Source organism: Pholcus phalangioides, unplaced genomic scaffold (genome assembly GCF_987345545.1).
Source record: "Pholcus phalangioides strain wild (caught in Gottingen) unplaced genomic scaffold, Ppha-v1.0 ptg000008l_1, whole genome shotgun sequence".
Lineage (NCBI taxonomy): Eukaryota > Metazoa > Arthropoda > Arachnida > Araneae > Pholcidae > Pholcus > Pholcus phalangioides.
The window spans coordinates 16,183,038-16,207,035 of record NW_028301601.1 but is presented as its reverse complement, the minus strand read 5'-3'; the positions used below and the strand labels follow the sequence as shown (position 1 = coordinate 16,207,035).

The following is a 23,998-nucleotide window of genomic DNA, read 5'->3' as shown; positions in this document are numbered from 1 at the left end:
TGATTTCAAAACACTGTAAAAAAAGAATGATTGTCAGGATGACTTGAAAATTGACATGAATATTCCTGAAAAATTCAACTTTATTTGATAAAGGGGAAAAAACACTTAAAAATGTAAAATTAATGACATCATCCAACATGTGGGAAATTTGCACGCAGAATGGAAACGATAGCCAGTCATGGCAGAATGATAGCTTAATTATAGCATTTCACGATTTCATAATTCATGGAAACATCACAAAAAACGAAGTAATTGAACAAATAACTACAACTTACTTAAGAAATGTTAAATATGTTGTCCACCGCGTGTTCTGGCTATAAGGTTGAAAGCACAAAAATTCTTGTTCAACAGCAGAATCGGAGTATGCCATGGTCATAATGTGGATGTGCTTGCAATTCAGCTTTATTAAACCAAACGCATCCCCTCCCCCCGTTAATATTCCTGAGGAACTTATAACATATAGGGAATGTGCTGGACTCCAAAGCAGAATATGCCGAAATGTGCGACGTATGTCGCAGAACAACCAGTGCTGTTGCAGAACAATCTGGAAGAATTTTAAGAAAAGTGTAGAAAAGCGCTATTATGTATATGTGAATTTTTACCGCAGAACATTTTCAGTCAGCTGAGGGCTCGTTGCAGAACATCTCAAAACATTCTGCTTTGGGGGTGCTGGAGATTGCAATTCACCAAAGTTTGCAATCTGACCACTGTTCATAACATTTTGAGGTGTCCCCACAGCCAGAAGTTGCAAGGGTTAAGGTGCATCCTGTCAAAATGGGTCTTCAGCAGCTGCTTTGCTGGTATTGCAATGTGCATCTTGATAGAAGTTCTATCCACACACTGATGCTGTGGAAGTGCCGAAATGATGTGGTTGCACAAAATAGATTATACTGCTGGCCAAGTACAGCATCATCTACTTGCACATTTTGCATGTTTTTCTTTTGCGAAAGAAACTTCCATTGCTTCAGGAGTAACCATGCAAATTTTCAAGTCATTCCGATCAGTACTTATTGTATAGTTTTGGAATGAAAACTTAAATTATAATCACCCTGTATATAGCTGATTATTTTTCATAAATATGTTACTACTATACAGTAGAACCTTGATTAACTGGGCTTAACAGTGTGTGTGTGTGAAAGTATAAAAAAAACAACTATTGAATATTAAGACTGGGAGATATACAGTAGGAGATGTGCTACTTCTTATGGGAAAGAAAATGAAAATGTAAGTGAGGTAATGTAACTACTAGTACACTAGTCTTTGTCCTTTAAGGACAGCTGGTGTCTTTATTGGATTATAGGACCACCTGCCCCTAGCATGATGGTGTCACTACTGTAGCTGCTTCTTTGTGAAGAGAAAAAGAAATCCTGTGAGATAAAATACACCATTACATTTAGATGTGTGATGCACTCCTTATTCATGAATTTGCTTAAGATAGAGCATCAGAATGTAGCCAAAGGTTAAAAAATGTTGTAAGAATGAGAAATTTTGGCTTTTATATATAACTTTAAATGACTAAGATACTTCATATGAAAAATCTATATATATTCTGGCCACTTTTATGAGACTTTTTGAAAAAAACCACTTATAAAATCTTATGTCATTTAAAGATATACCATCAGAATGTACCCCAAGGATGTAAAATGTGGTAAAAATGAAACATTTTGGCTAATTATGAACCAATATGATATTTTTAAAGGAAAAAAAATGATATTTAGGCAACTTTTATTTGATTTTTTGAAAAAAACCAAACTGGTTTTTTTAAAAAAACCACTTGGTTAAAACCAAGGTTTAAACTGTGGTTTAAACCAAACAACCCTGCACACATTTGAAAGAAAATTAACAAGAGCGTCCTCTGTACTTTTTGCCTTTCTGTATCCAAATTGGTTCTCACAAAAAAAATTAATGCTGTCAAGAAATTTAATTACTTTTTCTATGACCTTTGAGAAGACAGATAGTAAAGAAATCGGTCTGTAATTATTAACATTCTTTTTGTTCCTTTTCTTGTGTATTGGAGAAACGATTGCAAGTTTCAGGCACTCTGGAAATTTGCCAGTGATAAAACTTAAATTAAAAATAAACAATAAAACATCACTTACATATGGTGCAATACACTTCAATGTTATGGAATTAATTTTGTCAAATCCTGACGATTTTTTGGAGTGTAAAGAATTTATTATACTCAATACTTCATGACTATCCGTAGGGTATATAAAAAAGGATTTCTCAAAAAAATTTAAATTTGAACAATTTAATGAATTACAATTATTAGGAAGATTATTGTTACAAAAATTAGAAAAAAATTCATTAAAACATTCATTAATATCAATTGGATTCGTTATTTCACCAGTTGTTTCAGTAAAAACCGTGTCAATGTTGCTATATTTATCCTCACCAATTAATTTGTTAATTAAATTCCATCGAGATTTTGAACCACCGTTTGCTTGAATAAATGCTGCAGTATAATAGTCATTCTTATTTTGTTTTATCTCATTGTTTAACATATTTCTAAATGTCTTGAAATTATATTGCAGCTCAATATCAAACGGTTTCTTTTTAATTTCTTTCAATAATTTATGTTTAATTTTAATTTTTTCATAAATTTTTTTCGTAATCCAGGGTTTTCCTATTCTTTTATTATACTTTACTCTAGTAGAAGCACCAACACAATTCTTAATTAAATCCAAGAAAGTATTCATTGCAGAGTTTGCAGATTCACAACTACGAACATATTTGTTTTACTATTTGTGTGTGATTGCATTATGCATTTTATATACTTCTCATATTATGAGAAAACAAGAAGCTCAGATACTACAAGGGCATAATGTTTTAAAAGTGAATGTGTGTGTTGGTAAACATTCTTTGTGAGATTTAATAAGCTGAAAGAAAAATTTATAACATGAATTTTTTAAAAGCTTTTTAAAGATAATAGCAGTATGCACGGCTTACTGTAGTATTGGTTTTCAAGTTTCAGTCAGTGGACCCCTGGGAACATGATCACCAAGGATCCCATTACCAAATTTGAAATTGTGTAGTAGGTATGAAATGATAAACATTATATAATACATGTTTATTCAACATGGTATTTGTCTGGCTTAATAACTGATATGTAGATATATACACTTTTTCAGAGGGATTATACTTCATTGAAAACAGAGGAAAAAGATTATTAAATACTTGCATGATATATGTATATTGCTATACAGAAAAATCTTTTTTCAATATTCTAGGAAAATATTATCAAAAAACTTACGGGGTGTGTATTTTGCTATATTTTCAAGAAGAAGAGGATATTTAGTTAGCCTTTGAAAGCCTGAAGCTATAATATCTTTGAACTGCAGCCTCCGACAAAGATTATGGAGCTCAGCATCCTGAAATACACAACAAAGAGGAACAAACTGAATGAGTGAATATCAATTACGTAACTCCTCTCTTTTGCATAAGGCTAGAAGATTCCACCATATTTTTTTTGTTTGCAATGAAAAAAAAGATGACCTCAAAAAAGAAAAAAATTGTAATGATAACACACACACAATTTACATATTTAATTCATCTGAGCAATCATCAAAATCTTCCCCTCCCTGGATAATTCATTTATATATTTCCAAATGACTGGGGAAGGAGCCAATAGCTTTTATATAACCAGAACAGCCCCAAGAGAAATAATCTAATTGTAATCTTGATCACCACATGCTAAAAATGTTTTGCTGCATTTCACATAATTAACAAGAAGTTATTTATTACTAGGTATTTTTAAAACCATTTCGATAAAATATAAAAATATGAAGGGATTCTAAACAAAACGTAACAAAATCAAACATACTGCAAGAAACTGGGCGAGTTTCTGATCCTTCCTTTGCCTATTCTTCAAGCTTTCTAAGGCGACAGAATAATTTTGACAGAAAGTAACAGCAGCTCCTTTGAGATGTTCACCCGACGTTCCATCAAACTACATCAAGATCAAAGTGAAAGATGTTAGGTATGCATCACATTGAACTTCAACAAGTTTAATTGAATTTGAAAAGCTAATTAATATAGCTCGCACCCAATCGATATATATAACCTTCAACTGTTTTTACTGATTTTCAGCACACATATGTATACAATTTTATGCATAAACTAGAATAAAAAGTTTAGTGTATATTTTATAGTTGCCCACCTTAGAGAATTAGAATTAGACAGATTTTCATGCAGGTCGTGCTAGACATCGCCAATTTGTACAAAGTCACAAATCATCATTTAAAATTACCTGTCGTTAATATACTCAAATAAAAATCAGGGCAACGAAAAATTACCATTGGGCCTAAGATAGGACCAGATTAATTCCTAATGGGATGTATGATCAAATCTGTTTTGTCAATTAACTCTATTGAGTAGATGCTGATGGGAAAATTGTCTTTTACTCATCATCATTTCTTTGTGGTTTGATGCAATGGCAATATGCGCATTAGGGTGGATCGAAAAATAAAAATGTGGATAAAAGAATCTGCATGGGTTGCAAAAGTTTTCTTTTAAGCATACTAGCATAAATGCAAATTTTTTTCAACTTTAATTAATTTCTTTCAGTGTCCCAAGACACTTAAATATTTGCAAAAAGTCAATTTTTATGCAAATTTTGAATACAAAATGAGTTAAACAATTGATTTCACAGGGAAAAGGCAGAGAATGAAAAATCGTTTATTGTTCATTATTAAATGTATAAAATTTAGTATAGTAAAAGTTGTAAGCCATGGTAAAAGTTGGAAGGAATGGTGAAAATATTCATGCCATACCCAAGCAGTTGAAAGATACATTCTCACCTAGTGTCTGAGACGTCAGAAAGTGTGTGTGAAGAAGATACACGACTTCATATTGAATAGGATAAAATCAAGAAGCCACATCGAACATTTTAATGCCAAAAAAGTGTTACAACATTTAGAAATATGTAAATCTCTTCAAATTAATTGAATTAAAAAAGCCACTATATAAGTTAAATTTTTATAATTTGTTTTATGATTTACCGCTTTGATTTATGAATTTATACTTCATGTATTATAAAATTATTATTATTTATAAGTTTATACATTAATACCTGAATACTCTCAAAATTTATAAACATTTTTTTATTAATTTACAATTTTTAATACATTTTCATAAAAGTGTGAATTTTTAACTATTTTTGGGGCACTTAGCCACCAGAAGATATGAATGGATTTCAATAAAAAAATTATGCAACATATACATATCCAAGACACAACTTTCCTACCCCACGCCAAAAGTAATTTCAAAAATTTGGAAAAGAAACTTCAAAGTACCAATTTTTAACTATTTTTGGGGCGCTTGGGGCACCGGAAGATATGAATGGATTTCAATTAAAAAAATAAGCAAACTAATATACTCAAGACACAACTTTCCCACTCCATGACAAAAGTAATTTAAAAAAAATATTTTTCCAATACTTTTTGATCCACCCTAATGTGCATGTCAATTAAGCTCGCGGAAATTCCAGGAGACTTCACAGTTATGATATTTACATACAAAATTATCCAGCATATCCAAAAAAATTAAACATATTCATCGAATTTATAAACATTTTAAACTTTACTTTTATTACTTGTTTTCAATTTCTATGATAGAATTTTTAAATATTAGAAAAAAGAAAGTTTCTGTCCAAACTTTACCATTTCCAGTAACATCGGTCCAATATTCCCAATGACAGGTTCTTCTTTCCTTAGGGCTTTCATCCTGTTGTTAAATGTGCTGTGTATTTCTATCATTTCTTCTAAGTTCGGGAAAAGCAACTGCAAAAAATCTGGAGGGAGTAATTGCTCTTGCAATAGTGGTCTATAGAATATCCTGTCAAGCACCTTTAGGTTCCTAACATGATTCCTTTCAGTGTGGAATAGCTCTGCACAGGAGGGAAAAAGCCATCATCAGTATTATAGTATAGTCAGTATATTAGTTTATCAATAAGTAGATTCAAAGAACTTATTTTGATTGGAAAGATGGCAACTTCAATAACAAAAAAAGATCACAAGAAAGCTATTGAACTTTATAATAAACTTTTCTTATGCACTGGAACTTTCCCAAGATAAGCCGCAGTATGGACACATTTTGAAACCAGCTGGGCCTATGTATACCACCACCTCCACAAGAGATTGAATAAAAATTTCATTAGCAGGATGAATAAATAATGAGTATTCACAATTCACTTATAATGATAGCACGAAATTTTAAAAAACCGGTATCATAGGCAGGGTGATGTTATAGGCGATTAATGTTAAACAGAGGTCTGATTGTACTAATTCAATTTTTGCTTCTGTGGCTAGCATGAAAACTTCAAAGCTTTTTTCCCCAGAACGTATGAAGGCAGTTTATGTAAACTTATTTTCAGTTGCTGGTAGAGGTTATTATAACCAATATTTATTTCATAATACAGTGAAACCTTGGTATAATGCTACTCTGTGGACCAAGAAAAAATATTGTAGAGGAGGGATTATCGTTATATCAAGAGGCAGCTATTTTACATTAGATTACTACTACCACTTAAATGTACATGCACCAAGTACACATTTCAATATGCAATTTTTTACGAATTGGTATATGCTTGTATGTGTGCGTACATGTTGTAAGCCTAACAGGAAGATTGTTTCTGTGTAATGATTGTTACGCGTAATGCTGCCATCTACCATAAATTTTTCTAATTATGAGTGAAGCATAATGATTCAATAATTGTACCATTGTAGGTGCATTGTTCTCTGTGGTGAGACTTTTTAACGGGGAGATCGGCTTGCATTTGCACCTCAAAGTTGGGAGAATCACGGAAAACTAACTTCAGCTGACCACCACTGTTGCGACAGTGGGGGTTTGAACCTGGATCCTCGCGATGCGAGTCTGTGACTATGACCACTCGACAACCACAACAGCATTAGAGTACAGATGTTCCAAACAAGACTTAAAAAAATATTGTTACAGAGAGATTTATCATTATATTCAGTATCATTGTAGCAAGGTTATACGGAAGAGTCCCTACTATATATATACAGAGATATATATAGTTCACTATATATCACAACATTGGCGTATGCAAAGTGGGTTTGGGCTTCTAAATCCCTCCCCCCACCTCAAGCCAAGACGATAGTGTTATTTTGCAGGAAAAAACATAAAACTTTCCCCTTTGAGAAGAAGAAAATTTAAATTCCCTCCTCCTAGAGAAAATTCTGCGTATGCCTACGTATCACAATATATAATTTCAGTCTAAATACATATAATTGAGATTTTTAATTCAAAATATTTTGAATTAAAATTAAATTTTTGTTTCCACACTATCTTATGAGTTCTTTTCCTTGGACAACAATAAATCCAAAATATCACAATATATGCATAAAATTTTATCAATCATCAATAGAGTGACTATTCTGTTGAAAGTATCAGATATACAGTAAAACCTCAATAAGTCACCACTCAAGTTATCGAAAAATTATGACGGCTTAAGCAAAGTGCAGTCAGTTTAAATGTATAATCGTTTGAATTTAAACAAATACACCATTTATTAAAACATTAATTAAAATGAAAATATATATTAATAAAATTTATGGGTTACAAAAAAAAACCCCAAAAATTTTCAACTTTTTGAGCTTTAAGTATATTTAACTCAGACGTGCCAACTTTTGAAATCCAGAAATCCAGAGATTCTCCCGAGGGGGGGTACCCCCCCCCCCCCCAACACTCAAGACTCAATCAACAAAAAAGTTCATAAAAAATTTTTCAAAAATTTTCGCATCAGTAGTTCATTAGGAAAGCTAACACTCGATTTGTGGAGAGAGTCCATGGGCAGGGCGAACCAGACATTATAGAAGACCTCCAACAAAGATATTTTGTTAAAATTTTCCAATTTGAAGCCCAAATTGGTAGAGGTACATACAGAAATCAGGTTCAGCTTGAACAATACCTAACATTTCAAGAACTTCTTTAGTCAGCAAAAATGAGCTTCCTCAGTATTACTTTCATTATTTGAGCCGTTCTGTTTTGATACATAAAAGCGACGAATATAATGAAGAAAAAAGTTCACACTAAAAAGTGTTTGAATTAGAAATTTTCACATCTATCACTAATTAAACAGTTTTTTACAAGTTGAAAACTTGTCAGGGACAATGCATAAAATTCTAAATTAAATTTGCAAGGAGTCTAACAATCAGCAATAAACAAATGGTACTTATTTGGCTGCTTTACAGAGAGGGCAAAAAAGTGACTTTTACTATGATTTTTTACTCACCATTTATTACATCTTGCCTCTTTTTCTCTTTTGGTTTCATCAATCTCAGGACTTCTTCATCAACGTTATCTTGCCATTTGGGGGGATCAACATCTGCTTCCAAGTCAGAATCATCATAGTTGTTAGTATTTGCGGTGGACGGCGTACCAGCAAGAGGGGACGGAACATTAGCTGTTGCTACCGACACTTGAGGCACATTGTCTGATAGTGTGGCAGTTGGAGTGCGATGAACCATATCAGATGATGTACTTGGACTATCCAAACTCCTGTAAATATTTGAGCATAACTTTAGACATAGTAGTAAAAAACGCTAAGAAAACTACACCAAGCGAACCAAGATCTATCATTCGATACCTAATTAGACCATCACAGTATCAATTACACGACTCAATATGGTAGTTCTATTGAGAATTTAAATTAATAAAAAGCAAAAATCCATAATTTTTTTTTTCAAACAGTGTTGCATGTATTTTATGGGAGAAAAATATTTATGTACCTGTTTGACAAACTAGAATTGGAAGAACTTCCTGAGTTGTTCAGGTTGGACCCTCCCGATCTATCATCCACTTCAACATCACTGAAAAAAAAATTCACATTGAAGACAAACCAAAACACATTTACCCCTGAGGGAAAATCAATCTGATAGCAGAATCGTATAATTCACAAATAGCTACATTTCTATGCACTGCAAAAAAGTTTTTCCCGAAATTAAACTTTCAAGTTAAAATTAACAATTTCCATTAACAACAAAGTTCTCTTGGCTCATTATAAAACAGGTGTGTGAATAAGTTTTCACTTCCTTTCATTAAGTTCAGATACTGTGAGATATTTTTCACACGAAACTACATGTTGCCTGGCTTAAAAAAAGTTGCAAAGTAAAATAAAAAACTCGCAAGGATTAGAAGAAAGCATTGGGATCTATGGGTGTGTCGTGTAGTTCTGGACTATAATCAGCAACTAAAATGAAGTTTACTGAATATTTCATCATACTTAATACATTTTTGACCTGTCTCAATGGACCTCAAGAGCATCAATGGTGACTGCACTGAAACAAACAACCGAAAAGACACTCACAGAAACTTTATTTACACCTGAGAAGGGTTCAAATGCTTGTGTAGACAATATATTTAAATTCAACTAACTGTTCACGGTTAGTAGGAGAAGGAGCAGTGCCATCTTTTTTAATGCGTGGGCCCATCCGGGCATGGCTTGCGGGCATAAAGAGAAAAGGGACCACACAAAAATGAGATCTGGTAAAAATTGTCTAGAATCTACCAGGTAGGGCCTCAGGAAACCACTTGGCCTGGGGGGCCCATGATGCTCTTAGGACAACCCTGAGAAGGTGGAGGAGAAAGATGTAGACTATTGCATAACTATGTAGAACAGAGAATTAACCCAATAATTTCAACAATTTAGAAGGATAGGAACTTTTTTGATAGGATGTGCCTACTTATAAAATAATCGGATACAATAAAATACCGGCCAAGATCATGCCGATATTTCTTCTGCCTTCATGAGCCAGAACCATTTAAATGGCATTTGAAAACTTGATTCCTGTGCAATGTGTATAGTAGTGCTTATTTATTATGTTTTGAATGTAGGAACCTGGACAAATCTATTGCCAGAGGCAGTAGCTGATACAGAGGGAGACCAAAGGGGGGTGATTTATTAATACTAAAAAAAATACCATTAACAAGGAGACATAAAAATAAAGCTTACCTTTTAGAACGAGGGATATTTGGGTCACTTCTCTTTCTGAATGATGGCCGGCTTTCTCGCTAAAAAATGAAAAATATGTTAAATTGGGCATATGTCAGTCACATATTATGCATAAGAAAAAAAATATTGATTTTCAATTAAAGTTCACATTGCCATATGATAATGATTTCGTAACTGCATAATTTCACATTTTTTGGATGAGATAATTATTACTTTCATGGAGATCAATGTCCAAGTTTTTTGTACACCTTATAATCTTGATACAAGCAGCACCAACTGATCACAAAATTGAAGCAATAACCATAAGAAACAAACACAAAAACCTCAATTACTCCTAAAAAAACTATAAATTAATATGAAGCAAAGCCAAGCTACATCTCAGATTATTCCATCATTGTTATCTCTTCTAGCAAATCAATATTATATTTTTCAATTCGGAGATAAATAATGCATGTGCTACATATTTATTATTTCTCATTTGTACTTAATATATAATTATTATGTGATATTGTACACCTTTTACTGGAGCATTTAGAGTCTCATATAACTAGGGAGATGCTTAGGCATCCATTGAACAACCAGACAAAACTCGATTTTCAATGGAAAAGTAATAACACCCAGAATGAACTTCAAAATGTCTATCATCAAAATATTTAATCTCTGTAGTTAATGTTACTGGTCTTTTATGTTGCTTATTGTTGGAGACATAGGCCTATTTGTTTTGGAGCTTAATGAGTAATACATGATGGAACATCACCTTTTGGATGGATTTTACATGATGAAAAGACTCCACCACTCATAACATTAAGTGTTTAATAGAAATATCATAGCAAAATATAGAGGGCGACAAAAATAGAAGTCCAGATGTCCACCTAACCACAATAGTAGGTGGGTAGAAATCTATAGCCAAAACAGGTAAAACATCTGGAGCCAGAACAAACAAATTTCACAAAACTCATGATGAATAGAATGTTTAGAGGTTATGAAAGAATATTTTATAATAAAAATGTAGGTGATTTAACTCACTTTAAAAGAAACTAATTAAGGCATAACAGCAAATGAGTGCTTTTTTTTTGGGCTTTCACATTAAAAGTGATGGTTATGTATGAAATGTTAAAAAGGTTTATTATAAAATTATTTGATGATACTTTTAAGCAAGTCAAATAATATATTTTTTTGCTTCATTATAATTTCTATAACATGGATATGCCAATTTAACCCTTTATTTGTGCAAAAAAAAAAAAAATTACATCTTTGCTTTTCAGTCTTATTGTTTTTTTAGCTAAATAAAACTTATTTATTGAGGAATCATTATATATACCCCTCCGCAAATTGCAATATGTAATTATTTAAGAAGTCACAGCTTTTGTTTTATTAAATATAGATTTTTTATTGTTAAAGGGTTAGCAACAAACATGCTAACCTGAAAGAAAAGTTCTCTCAAAATGTCTATGAAACCGCATATAAATAAAAACAAACAACTCCCAACTTCATAGATCAAAAGACGAGTTATCATTGTTGAGTTTAGTAACAAAATTAAAAAATTAAAAAAATATATTTATGCTATCAGCAAGATCATTTTACATTCCATAGGAAAAGCATTATCAAAGAACTGAAACCATGTTCATAATATTGAAAAATTAATTTGAATACAAACCTATGAAGAATGCTCATCAGTTTCAAAAGATATAATCTTTTCAATAAAAAAAAACACGATTTTCATTCATTATATCGATTTAAAAAAAAATTATTCACGCTCTTACGCAATCGGAAGAGCACAAGAACATCGCTTTTATCTCACATCTCAGCGCAAAGAGATCAAAATGACGTCAAACATCTCTAAAAAAACCACAAGTGCAAACCTATGAAACGACGGCACATAGCAGACAGAGAAGGAATCCATTCAAGAAAACGAACGCACTCGCGAATTATAAAGACCTTACCAATTTTATTTCCAATGATGTATAGCAACTTCACCTAGGGCCGAACGGGTAATACGATGATGATGATGATGATGACAGCAACCGTGACCTAGGGAAGCATGGACGACCCAAATCATCCATACAACACTCAAACTCCCACACTTTCATTCAAAAAGCATAAAAAAAAAGCGGGTAGGAAAGAAAAGAAATAGAAGTTTGGATAAGCTTTGGAGAAAAGGAAGGGAAGAAGCAAAACCCACAAAAACACACACGCACAGCCCTTTTGGCGAGCTCCACGGCAAGGCGCGCGCGGGCAGCAACCAAAATGGATCAAGCCTACTGATTCCACGGGTAGGGTGAAGAAGAGAAGTCGCCTTAAAACATATCCTCAGCTGTTTTTCCTTTCGCCTCACAACTCTCTTAGTACATACGCTTCCACTGATGCTTTTAAAAAGAGTTCCCATCCTCTCTAACTGCACAACAACCACCCCTCAGTCTCACTCTGGCACAGAACAAAAAGGGATGTTGTTAGGGCGCTTTCTTTTTTCGGATAAGCTAAATGAGAAATGAAAAAAAAAAAGAAAAAAAGAAGCTCTCAAGAGCGAAAAAAATAAATGAAACCGCGAAATATGCGCCAAAGAGCTCTTCGCACTGGCCGAACGTCGAACTTCAACCCCGAGAGAGAAACAGAGATAGCTTTCCATAATATCTAAGTACGTTAATACACGAGACTTAACATATTTTTTTCCCCTCCATATCACTGTCCACTCAATTACGCATATCGCTCTAATGGGGTCTCGCTGGGAGGACAATAAAATCAACTCACTCAGACATGAGAGAATTGATTCATTCATTCATCTCCATGTGTAATGATAGCCTAATGGAAACGTGGCAGAGAGAAAATTTAAAAAAAAAAAGTGCATGTATACGCATTCCACAATCTATTTCGGTAAACGAAATTTCTTTAAATCGTTGAGTAGAAAATTTAGGCATCCGCTGACAACTTATCTTAAAAATAAACCGTTAAAATACTCATAAGGAAGGATTTTCTTTTAAAGATTTCGGTAACACACGAAATGTTCGGTAAATCACCGCACAGCACTGAAAGTCACTTCTGAAACTGATGAATGATCTATACAATATCATCGATTCCAATCTATTATAAGTTTTCATTTCAATGCCGCAACACGGTCATTTCACGGTATTATAGTCGATATGACCAGGCACGCATTTCAAAGACGACCACGGAATTTACATCCATTAGGAACTAGTTCTTACGATTCAGTCGGGTCCCTGGACGTAATGAAGTGATACATCAATCATTTCTATATCGGAAAATACGTATACAAAACAGTTCGTCCGAAAGATTATTGTATGAACCTAGCGATATTCTTCTAACGAGTTTTGTCTTAGAATGTGCCTAAGATTTAATTGCACAGTGTCTTCATGCCCCTCCAAAGATTTTTGTAAGGTACAAAAACTTCCGAATTTCTTCGTGCGGATTATATGCTGGTGCGCTTTTATTTGCAACTTTCTTTAAGAGAGAGAGGTTTCTTTGAGAAGTTGGAATGGGGGAATGAATATTCGAAAAAAAAATAATTGTTTTAAACATTAATAGACGACGTATAGATGTGCGATGAAGAATCGACTTTTTTTCCGAGAATAACGTGACAAAGAACCCTTCAAATTCTCAAATATTTAATCATTGATGAATGAAACAAAGCACATCATACGCCACCGCAGACTATGCGGTATTTTTTTTTTCAAAGTAGCAAAATTTGCATCTGCGGATTATACGCAAGAAATTACGGGAAATAAAGGTTCGTTATACAGTAGACCTCTCACTAATACGGCCGGCACACATCAGACCAGGATGTGCCGGTTATCGAAATCGCTGGATTACCAGAAGTCAATTGAAAAACCCATTTGAATAATAGAAACTTATGCGCACAGGCATACAGTGGCATTTTTACCTCTTTTATACTCGAAGAAAACTCGCCTAAAAACCCCCGGATTATCGAGTCTATTGTATTTCAAGATTTAATAAAATATCTCAAGAAAAAAAAAAGTCGATAGGATGATGCTTCGACAGGAGATTTAAAATTGGAAGCTGTCCACAGAAAGGTGCTAGCGTCTTGTTGTTCAGAGCCCCAAAGCAGAATATGCCGAAGTCTACGTCGCAGAACAATCAGTGCAATTTCAGAACAATGGAGAAGAATTTTAAGAAAAATGTAGAAAACACTGTTATGGGAACTGCAGAACATTTCCAGTCAGTCGAGGTCTCATTGCAGAACAATGCAAAACATTCTGCTTTGGGGGTTCAGAGCAGAACCCCAAAGTGCTGAACACTGGAATTGTGCTGAGTAATAAATATAAATAACGGGGGAGGGGGAAGAAATTAACGGTCATTTACTGCCACCTAGCTAGGCATTAAAGCTCATATCAAGCTTTCTCTTCGAATTCTCGGAGTTTATTAAGTCTATTGATGCCTCAACCAGTGAAAACCGAACGTAACCAAATACAGACAAAACCATCAATGACGAACGATCGAAAAACAAGACGAAACAATATTTCGTCGATTGGACTGCGGTAATTCCATTCCCGAATGAAATCGTAGGTTTCACCTGCAAGCTATATATAATTCCTCATTATTGAACGCAAGTTGCCTCTGAAGATAAAACAAATAACACGATTAAATCTTTCCCAAATTACAAATCGAATTTATATTGTTTAGTAGCCGGTCAGTGTTTCCATCTTGACCAGAACGGCAAATAATGAACTCGACCGTATTCAAAATTTTTCAAAAATAATGCACAAGCATCTTAATATAAAAAAAAACACAAACCTGTTCAGGATCCAAAAAAACCAAGACTAGTTCTACTTTGCGCCTAGTGGAATTGATCATTTTTTTAGGGTTTGGGGGGGGGGAAAGCAAGTTCAACAAAGCTTCACATACAAGAAAAAAATACCGACCGAATGATTAACGACATTATGAACTACGATTCGAATACCATTCAGCTGTTGAATAACTATTGAATAAAAGATGACAATCATCCATGCAACACGCGCACAGATCCGATTCACTCACAACAGCAGAACTTTTCCAGGACATGTTCGGATTCGATAGGGGATTAAGTTAGCTACACCACATGTCAGACCATATTCCGTTTACATAATTCGAGATAAAACAGTCCTTCTTGTCACACCCGAGAAACAACGGTGTCGTCTAGCGGGACGAACACGCACCCGTGTCATCGCCAATTTGGCGATCGCGCGGTCAAATTGAACGGTATTTACATAAACACTGAAAAGAGAACCGTTTTAATCTGGGGTTTTTTTTTAAATAAATTTTATGTGTAACATTTATGCTCAAGGCCTAAATGTAGTCCTCCGAGAAGTTTGGCGTTGCCACAAAACGGAACCTAATTTTGATTAAAAATCGATAATATATGAACTATTAATATGACTAGCACACAACCTGATTCAGAGACTGTCATAAAAAAATAAAATAAAAATACAGCGTCTAAACTGTTGCCACCCACGTGATTTAGGTTAATTAGAAGTTACCCTGATTGAAAACCTTCACCCCCCCCCCCCGCGCCTCCTTTTTTTTAAATCATTTTTTTTCGAAAAGTATTAAATTTTTTTTCTAAATTCCATTCCTCAAGATTTCATCATTGATGAACGAATTTGCATAAGCAGATTATGCAATGACATTTCTTCTCAAATTAGTGAAACCTTCATCCGCAGATTATACGTAGGAAATTACAGCAATTCATATAAGACATAATTAACTTAATTGAAGAAGAATAATTACTGTAATTTTTTTCTTTCAGTGTCTTAATGTCGCACGCAGATAAAACAGAATCGATGCGAATTTCCATCAATTCTGTAGTTCTGAATTTTCATGAGAGCTGGAATTATTTTAATTTGCATTTATTCTCCATTCCCATGATTTTCATTCTTTGAATTTTCGATTGCCCTCTCTCGCAGAAAATGAATATCAGGACTAAAGGGCCCACACCGGACCCCGCGTCTGGTAAGGGCGGGCCCTGCTTACAGAAAATGAATTCGATTGCTTTTAAAAATCTTCATTACACCATCCGAAACATTAAAATTTGAAATGATAAGCTATTATATTTCATCGTCGACTGTCGTTCTTTCAAACCGAGCACAACTCAGGTCTATCACCATCTATGGGCGATTTACTATCCAGTGAGTTGTGCCGGAAGTGTAACTGTGTGTGTACCTAACAGTTTGAATGCATATGCAGTGTTGTTTGTTTTTTCAGTGCTGCCATCTATATTTCGGAAGGGAAGTGACTGATGTGTTATGATTGAATTACATTTGTGCTGTTTGTAGGTCTGTTGCTCTCTGGCGAGACTTTTTAAAGGGGAAATCGGCTAGCATTCCCGCCTTGAAGTTGGGAACCACAGAAAACCAACTTCAGCCGACCACCACTATGGCGACGGTGGGTTCATTGCGGACTGCGATCGGTTATCTAATAATTTAGGTAGCCTGCGAAGTGTTATCAAATACAAAAGATGGGCACCTCTTAGGTATATATGGGAGGGGAACGGTAAATGGGATCCGAATTCTAGACCGTAATGGAAGTGTTACAGAGGACCGACCGCCAATGCCGTTTCCTAATTCCTAGCTGTACATTGAGCATTGGAATGACTGAAAAACTAATACAAAAATAACAGTATTTAGAGGCATATTTACATGGAACTAAGCGGGCCTTAGGTCGCCAAGTTTGGAGGAGAGCGGAAAAATTTGCATAACCCATTAACAAAACTATAAATTCACGTCTTAAACTAGTGTAATGTCAATTCCAACAGCGAATGCGTAATATCTGAATTGAGGCAAGTTATTTTCCATTTAAAATAAACCTGACCTGAAACTTTCTTAAACTATTAAAACTATTTTAACCTATTCCATAATTGCTAACAGATTTCTGCAAGCGTTTTCGTTCGAGGAAGAAAGAGAAGATATATTTTTCCATGTATCAAAAAGGGATTACTGGAAAAAGATTAAGACTTATTTGTATTCTAAATGAAAATTATCAGATAAAGGGAGAAAAGGCAGTTTATCGCAACATCGTGTTTTTACGCGTTGGACTGTCTTCTTCCGTCGGCGAAATTTATTTGATTTTTTTTTTACCTTATTTGAAAATTCACAATTTATTTTTATTTTATCGATTATTCAACTGAGAAGAAATATGTGATAAACAAATATATATAAGAATATGGTGTATCACGTTTTGGGAATAAAGTTCCGTCGCGTTTAAGGCTATGACTATATAGTATACTAGGGGGGGCTCTGCCCCCCTTCCGCCTTTGGCGGCCAACCCCCCCCCCCACTTCTCTCCCGGACATATCTTGTTTATTTCGTCCCACTTCATCAGCGTGCTATGGAAAAGGGGAAAGGGACGTGTGAAAGCACCAGCCTACTGAAGAAGCGAATTTTAATGAAAATAATAATAAAGCAACAAAAAACAAATGAGATTCATCAAGTATCCCCAGAAAACTTCCCCATGGGGGTCCCCAGATTCAATTCGCTGAATTTCAGTGGGGCCCCACACTGGATATATCTTGGGCTACCGATGTGTTGCAAATTTTACAATGTTAAACCACAAAAATCAATGAGATACATTCAGGGGCACCGAATTACAACCTGCCAACATTTCCATGAAGCCCTGACCTGCAAGCTTGTCGGACACCCCCCTGTGAGAATTTTTCATTTTTATCAATTTTACAACGAATAAAATCCAGGGCCCCACATACAGTAGCGGGGACACAATACGCAGATTTTTAGTGGGGCCCCAGACTGGCTATATCTCGGGTTTGGGCTGTGGCAAATTCTACAACAGAAAAGAATGAGATTCATCCAGGGCCCCCAAAATCAAACCTGTAAACATGGGGCCCCCCGACTTGGAAGCTTGTCGGTCATCCCCCGGTGCGAGTGCCATGAAAAATGTCCATTTGTATTCGTTTTACCAACAAATAAAATCCAGGGCCCCCAACCAATTACCCGGGACACCAATTCGCATACTTTTGGTGGGGCCCCAGACTGGCTTTATCTCGGGCTTCCGCTGTTGCGAATTCTACAACAGAAAAGAATGAGATTCGTCCAGGGCCCCAAAATGAAACCTGTAAACATGGGGCCCCCGACTTGGAAGCTTGTCGGTCATCCCCCGGAGCGAGTGCCATGAAAAATTTTCATTTGTATTCGTTTTACCAACGAATAAAATCCAGGGCCCCCAAAATGAAACCTGTAAACATAGGGCCCCCGACGTGGAAGCTTGTCGGTCATCCCCCGGAGCGAGTGCCATGAAAAATTTTCATTTGTATTCGTTTTACCAACGAATAAAATCCATTGCCCCCAAAATGAAACCTGTAAACATGGGGCCCCCGACTTGGAAGCTTGTCGGTCATCCCCCGGAGCGAGTGCCATGAAAAATGTCCATTTGTATTCGTTTTACCAACGAATAAAATCCAGGGCCCCCAAACAATTACCCGGGACACCAATTCGCATACTTTTGGTGGGGCCCCAGACTGGCTTTATCTCGGGCTTCCGCTGTTGCGAATTCTACAACAGAAAAGAATGAGATTCGTCCAGGGCCCCAAAATGAAACCTGTAAACATGGGGCCCCCGACTTGGAAGCTTGTCGGCCATCCCATGGAGCGAGTACCATGAAAAATTTTCATTTGTATTCGTTTTACCAACGAATAAAATCCAGGACCCCCCAACCAATTACCCGGAACACCAATTCGCATACTTTTGGTGGGGCCCCAGACTGGATATATCTTTTGCTTCCGCTATCGAAATTTTTCAACGTTAAAGCAGCAAGAAAACAATGAGATCCATCAAGGGCCCCTGGAAATGAAAACTTTTCACTTATACGTGAAATCTTCTCCGGGTACCCCGACCCTGTGTTGGGAGCACTGCTGTTGTGTGTGTATATTACACATATATATATACCTCTCGGCATGGACCTCCCCCCCCCCCCCACAAAGGAAGGCTGACAGGGGCCACAACGATTCTTTTCACTTTTTGATTTTTCACACTATAAATTAATCACAGGGGGGCCCCCTGAAAAGCTGGTTTGGGGGCTCGAAATCTAAATTCCAGCCTAAGGGCTCTGCTGTAGGATGTAGGAGCCTCTTGGTACATGCACATAACATGGTCCCGATGGGTCAAATGGGTCCCGATATGTGAATATCGACCCAATATCGATATATGATATATGATATCATATCGATATATGAATGTGAATATCGATATATCAATCGAACCCACTTCCGTAACAGAGTTTCCGTCACTCGGTTGCTTAGCAACAGGCCCTTTTCGAGTTTGTTTGTGATTTTATATTATAGAATAGATAAGGTACCATTGGAGAAGAATGCGCAATTAACGAATTTCAGCATAGATCGGACATCACATATTACTCGTGTATAAGTTGACCCCCCCCCCAAAAAAAAAATTCGAATAAAAGTTTGTCTTTGAGATAGAAAAGATTTAATGCAACATAATCAGAGAAGAGAGAGAAAGAACCAAGGTCATAGCGGGGGAGGGGGGAAGACTTAAGGGTCTAGTACCCCCGAAATGTGAGAAAATGACCGAAAAAGGGGAGAAAGATGGCCAAACTTAATGTCCTATCACTTTTGTCCTCCCCCTCCCTAACAAATTTCTGGACGCGGTCCTGGAAAGAACCTAAAACATCGTTATACTCTTCTATATTACTCGTTATACTCACTATGTGGAAACAACGCTTTCTAGCGGATCAATATGGGTGCAAAAGGTAGGGATGCACAACTTTCCGATCTGCGTGCCATATACGTGAAATGGCCACCGTTCGCAGCCCGCATTTGGTCACTGGTCTGGTCGGAGGTTGTGCATCCCTGCTGTAATGCTCGGGTTGAACTTTCTTCTAAAAATCCGACCCTTTCAACATAGGAACAAGTTAAAAAAAATACTCAGTTTATGCCAGGGCTGGACAAATCCCAGGCGCTAGGTCGTCATGACATCTAATATATATATTTTTTTTTGTGTAGTTACTAAATTGCAGGTTGAAGTAGCACAAAATGTTTGGAATTTGTTGATCATTTTGTCGCACCACGGTCATTTTCTGCACACAAGGGCTAACTAAACCGGGACCTACAATTTATGGCCGATTCCGAACGGCAGGCTTGTTTTTTATACTCATCGAGAGGTTGGTACGCTAACCCTTTGATGGGAGGCTCCCTGCGGTCATGTCGCCATTCTTGTTGTACCCCTGTGTTAGAGAAGTTTTCTGACAAGGACGAACCGGGTATCGAACTCGCGACACCTCTTAAACATCCTTTGATATTTTAGGCGGGTATCTTATCGACCACTGATTTAAGTTTAGTTAGCAAGGGTGGTTTGCTACCAACCAAAATTTACTGGTAAATATGCGTGTCCATAAACAGCTAAAAACCATAAAACTTGGAAGGGAAAATGTTAAAGAAAAGCAACGCGTTTTAAACTATGTTATCAAAAACTGAAAAAACAAAAAAAGCACTGTGAGGAAAACATCCTTCAACGACAAGCCGGATGATCAAGGATTAGGAAGCTGTGAATAACGTTTCGACCTCGGGAGGAAGATAAGCAAAACGCGCGGAGATATGAGCACGTAGCTCCATCTGGTGAACTGCAGCTGATGAGAGTAATTTAAAATACGAAAGGAAAAAAAAAATCAAATTTTTTTTTATTCCGCGTACAAAAAATTATGCCGTATTAAACATGCACATGGTTTTTGAGCTATTACCAATATATATATATATCTGTGAGCTTCTAAATACACTAAAAAATACCAACTTTCCGATGTTAAGACGGCATTAAATTCTTAATTTTGACCTCAAAGCCATGGCTCGCACATTTTGGAGCAGAGCCCCTAAGCTGGGATCTTTTGCAGGTCTTCCCCCCCCCCCCCCGGTCCGACTTTTCACGGGTCCTTCTATAGTTAATTTATAGAGTGAAAAAGCAAAAAAATGATGAGAATTGTCTCTGGCCCTGTCATGAAATAAAACATTCTAAAAGATGAATATTAATCCAGGAAGTTAATTCACAGGCTCAAAGACTTTTCATGTCACATAAATAAAGATTTTTAGTGTTCATATTTCTTGCTTATAGTTTGTTTGTTAGCTTATTCATCAATTTGCTGAATTATATTTGAGAGATTAGGTGAGAAAATATGCATTCTTAATGATTAATAACATTTGTTTCAATTGTTATTACCATTGAAGGAAATGTAATAACTGAATTGAACAATTATTTCAGCAGTCAGTTAATTTAAATTTAAAAAAATCTGATTTTTTCATATCTTGCTCTCAGCCTCACCCTATCAATGAAATATTTCATAGAAGTTGCATGCAAGAATCGGTTTTATGCCGATTGGAGTCTAGGCGTATGACAACCCTTTTTTTCCGATAATAGCCATAGACAGTGCTCGCGACTCGATAGAGGTTGAAGACCTCCCATAATAATGGGATACATGTTATATCAAATCAAAAAAGATAAGATTGGTTTTCTCGCTAGAATTAGAATTAAAATCGTGACTCAAAGTACCGTTGTTCGCCTATTTCAGTAACTAAAATCACAGCACAATTACGGAAAACTTCGCTATGGTCCTTCGATGTACAAAAGCAAAGTTGTTCTAATTTTACAACATGTGTACACAACCGAAGTCCTTAGCCATAAATGCAATGTATTGAACTTTAAACTCCGAAGAAATGACTGAACCGGAATTATTGTGGAGAATGTAACAGTGCATTTTTTAAACGTAGCGTATGTTATGTGTTATGGTGTTGCTATCTATGTGCGGCAGTTTATTATGAGCCCAAATTTCTAGAAGCACTTCTAAACAACGAAATTCGACTATATGTATAGTTCCGTATTTACCTCTGCATAATCCGCGGATTATCTGTCAAACATAAAAAGAAAGATGTTAAAAAAACATTAAAAAATGATTCGGTTAAACATTAAAAATTGCGGATTATCTACCGCTGCGGACAATGTGCAGAGAAAGGATATCAGCCTGATGAGTTGACTTGCGTCTGAATTCGAAGGTTTTCGATTGAACTGTAAATTTTGTTTCGTGTATGAATAATGCTATTGTTTCGTAAATAAATTCCATTAATTAGTGTACCAATTAGTGTACTTCTCGCGAAAAACTAAAGCAATTAATTTATACGGTTTTATCCGGCAGTCGTCAATTGAAACTGTTGAAGTAAACAAAAATAAATAAATAAATAAAAAAATGAGAAAATTACTACAGTATTATTTTTGCCAAACAGCATCCGACTGCATCATTTCGCAATGCGTCAAGACAACGCAGTGGTTTCCATCCCGGAGACATTACTGAGATTTATGCTAAACACAAGGCGGCATGTTTGTTCCAAAAACAAAGAATGTTTTCACAGAATATACATAATAGTAAATGACTCCACAATCGTACATAATTAAAAAAAGGGGGTGGGGAAGCAAGCGCTTTCCCAAGTGTATACTCGGATCAACCACAAGGGATTGGCAAATCGAAAAAATATTTATTCGCCAGCCCAATTCCTTAGCCAAGCATAGTATTTTGCTCAAGAAAAACGGTCCTATATATGTTTCTTTTACACACTTTTCCTATGATAAAAGAAGTAGCAGTGAAATCAGAAAATTTTGTGTCACCCTGAATCCAATTTACTCCATTTTAACAATCGCATTAGAAAATTTTAGGCACCAATGCAGATTTTCTAGTCGCCATGGCGACCTGGCGCCTGGGATTTGCGCATCCCTGCCAACTACTATGTATTTCAATATCGAGTACCTGGTGTGCATTTTATAATAGATAAAACATTATTTTCAAATTAAATCCAAATCAGTTTCGGACCTCATAGCTATTGGCACGAGTGAAGGACACATGGAAAACTATAGAATACAAACACCTTTTCAAGAGATTTTCCGCGGCAAATGCCTATCAGAGTACCTGGGTATTTAGTCATAAGCAGGTGTTATATTCCATTAGTCCAAGACAGTTATCATCGAGCTATCCCACCCGAATACGAGAGAAAAACAACAAAAACAACCGGTAAAGGATAAATAAATCAGTTTAAGATAACACGCAATTGAAGGAAAAGCGCTGCTTGCTACTGTCTGGTCTGAAAGGAAAGCGGACGTCTAAAATCTACCCTGAATATCAGATGCGGCAGTGTAGCAGAGCTCAGACTTCCATCACGAAATGTGCTTGCAATGTCACTCAACCCAAGTACAAATATCGGAGCTTTGTAGACGCCAATCTGACGCAAATAATCCGATGGCTTCTTCAGGAGGAGCGGGTAAATTCTCGCGCGCAAAATAACAAGGACAAATTCGTAATCCAGTAATCAAAATCATATCGAGGAAGAAAAAAAATAACTAAACATATTCAAAATAATTTTGTAGACAACAATTTATACATATATTTGCAATACAACCGAGTGTTAAAAAATTAAGTGTTAATGTCAAGTTAATTAAGTGTTAATGTCAAGTTAATTAAGTGTTAATGTCAAGTTAATTAAGTGTTAATGGCAAGTTAATTAAGTGTTAATGTCAAGTTAATTAAGTGTTAATGTGAAGTTAATTAAATTGTTAAGTGTCATAAAGTGTTAATTTTTGTCTTCCAATGTTATTGAACGTAAGCAAGTATGATTCAATGGGTGATTGGTAGTCTAAAAACTGCAAAGGCCAGACAAACCTAGGTGACACATCACCACAGCGACGAAAAAAATTGGAACCCGAAATTTTTAATGTGTGATTGCCGAGTCTGAGGGGATAGCACAAAATCTTTACATTCAAGTATGAATGAGTGCGATAACAAAATGTTCATGAAATGATTAATACTTCATAAACCCGTGAAATACTTTCTCATTAATGCGGGGAAAATTAATACTAATTGCTTAAAAAATCAGGGGGAAGACTCGATATTATTAATTCCAACTATTTATACAATATTTCGACGATTGGATTTCATTACCGCATTTGTTAGGGGTCGTTCAAGTATTGCGTCAGCAGATTTTTAGCCATTTTTGGCTCCCTGTCAGCAAAAGTCAGCACC

General features: G+C 35.7%; 1 protein-coding gene across 1 annotated transcript in view; it reads right to left on the bottom strand.

The window, feature by feature from the left end:
* RhoGEF2 (Rho guanine nucleotide exchange factor 2) overlaps positions 1-23,998 on the bottom strand; it is a 118,275-nt gene that overhangs the window by 20,346 nt on the left and 73,931 nt on the right. Inside the window, exons 24-29 of the mRNA XM_089234273.1 lie at positions 9,974-10,032; positions 8,751-8,831; positions 8,255-8,520; positions 5,661-5,887; positions 3,824-3,949; positions 3,254-3,371 (exon numbers count right to left, since the gene is read on the bottom strand). Of these exons, the coding sequence (XP_089090399.1) occupies positions 3,254-3,371; positions 3,824-3,949; positions 5,661-5,887; positions 8,255-8,520; positions 8,751-8,831; positions 9,974-10,032 (877 nt within the window). The remainder of the gene's footprint in view (positions 1-3,253; positions 3,372-3,823; positions 3,950-5,660; positions 5,888-8,254; positions 8,521-8,750; positions 8,832-9,973; positions 10,033-23,998) is intronic.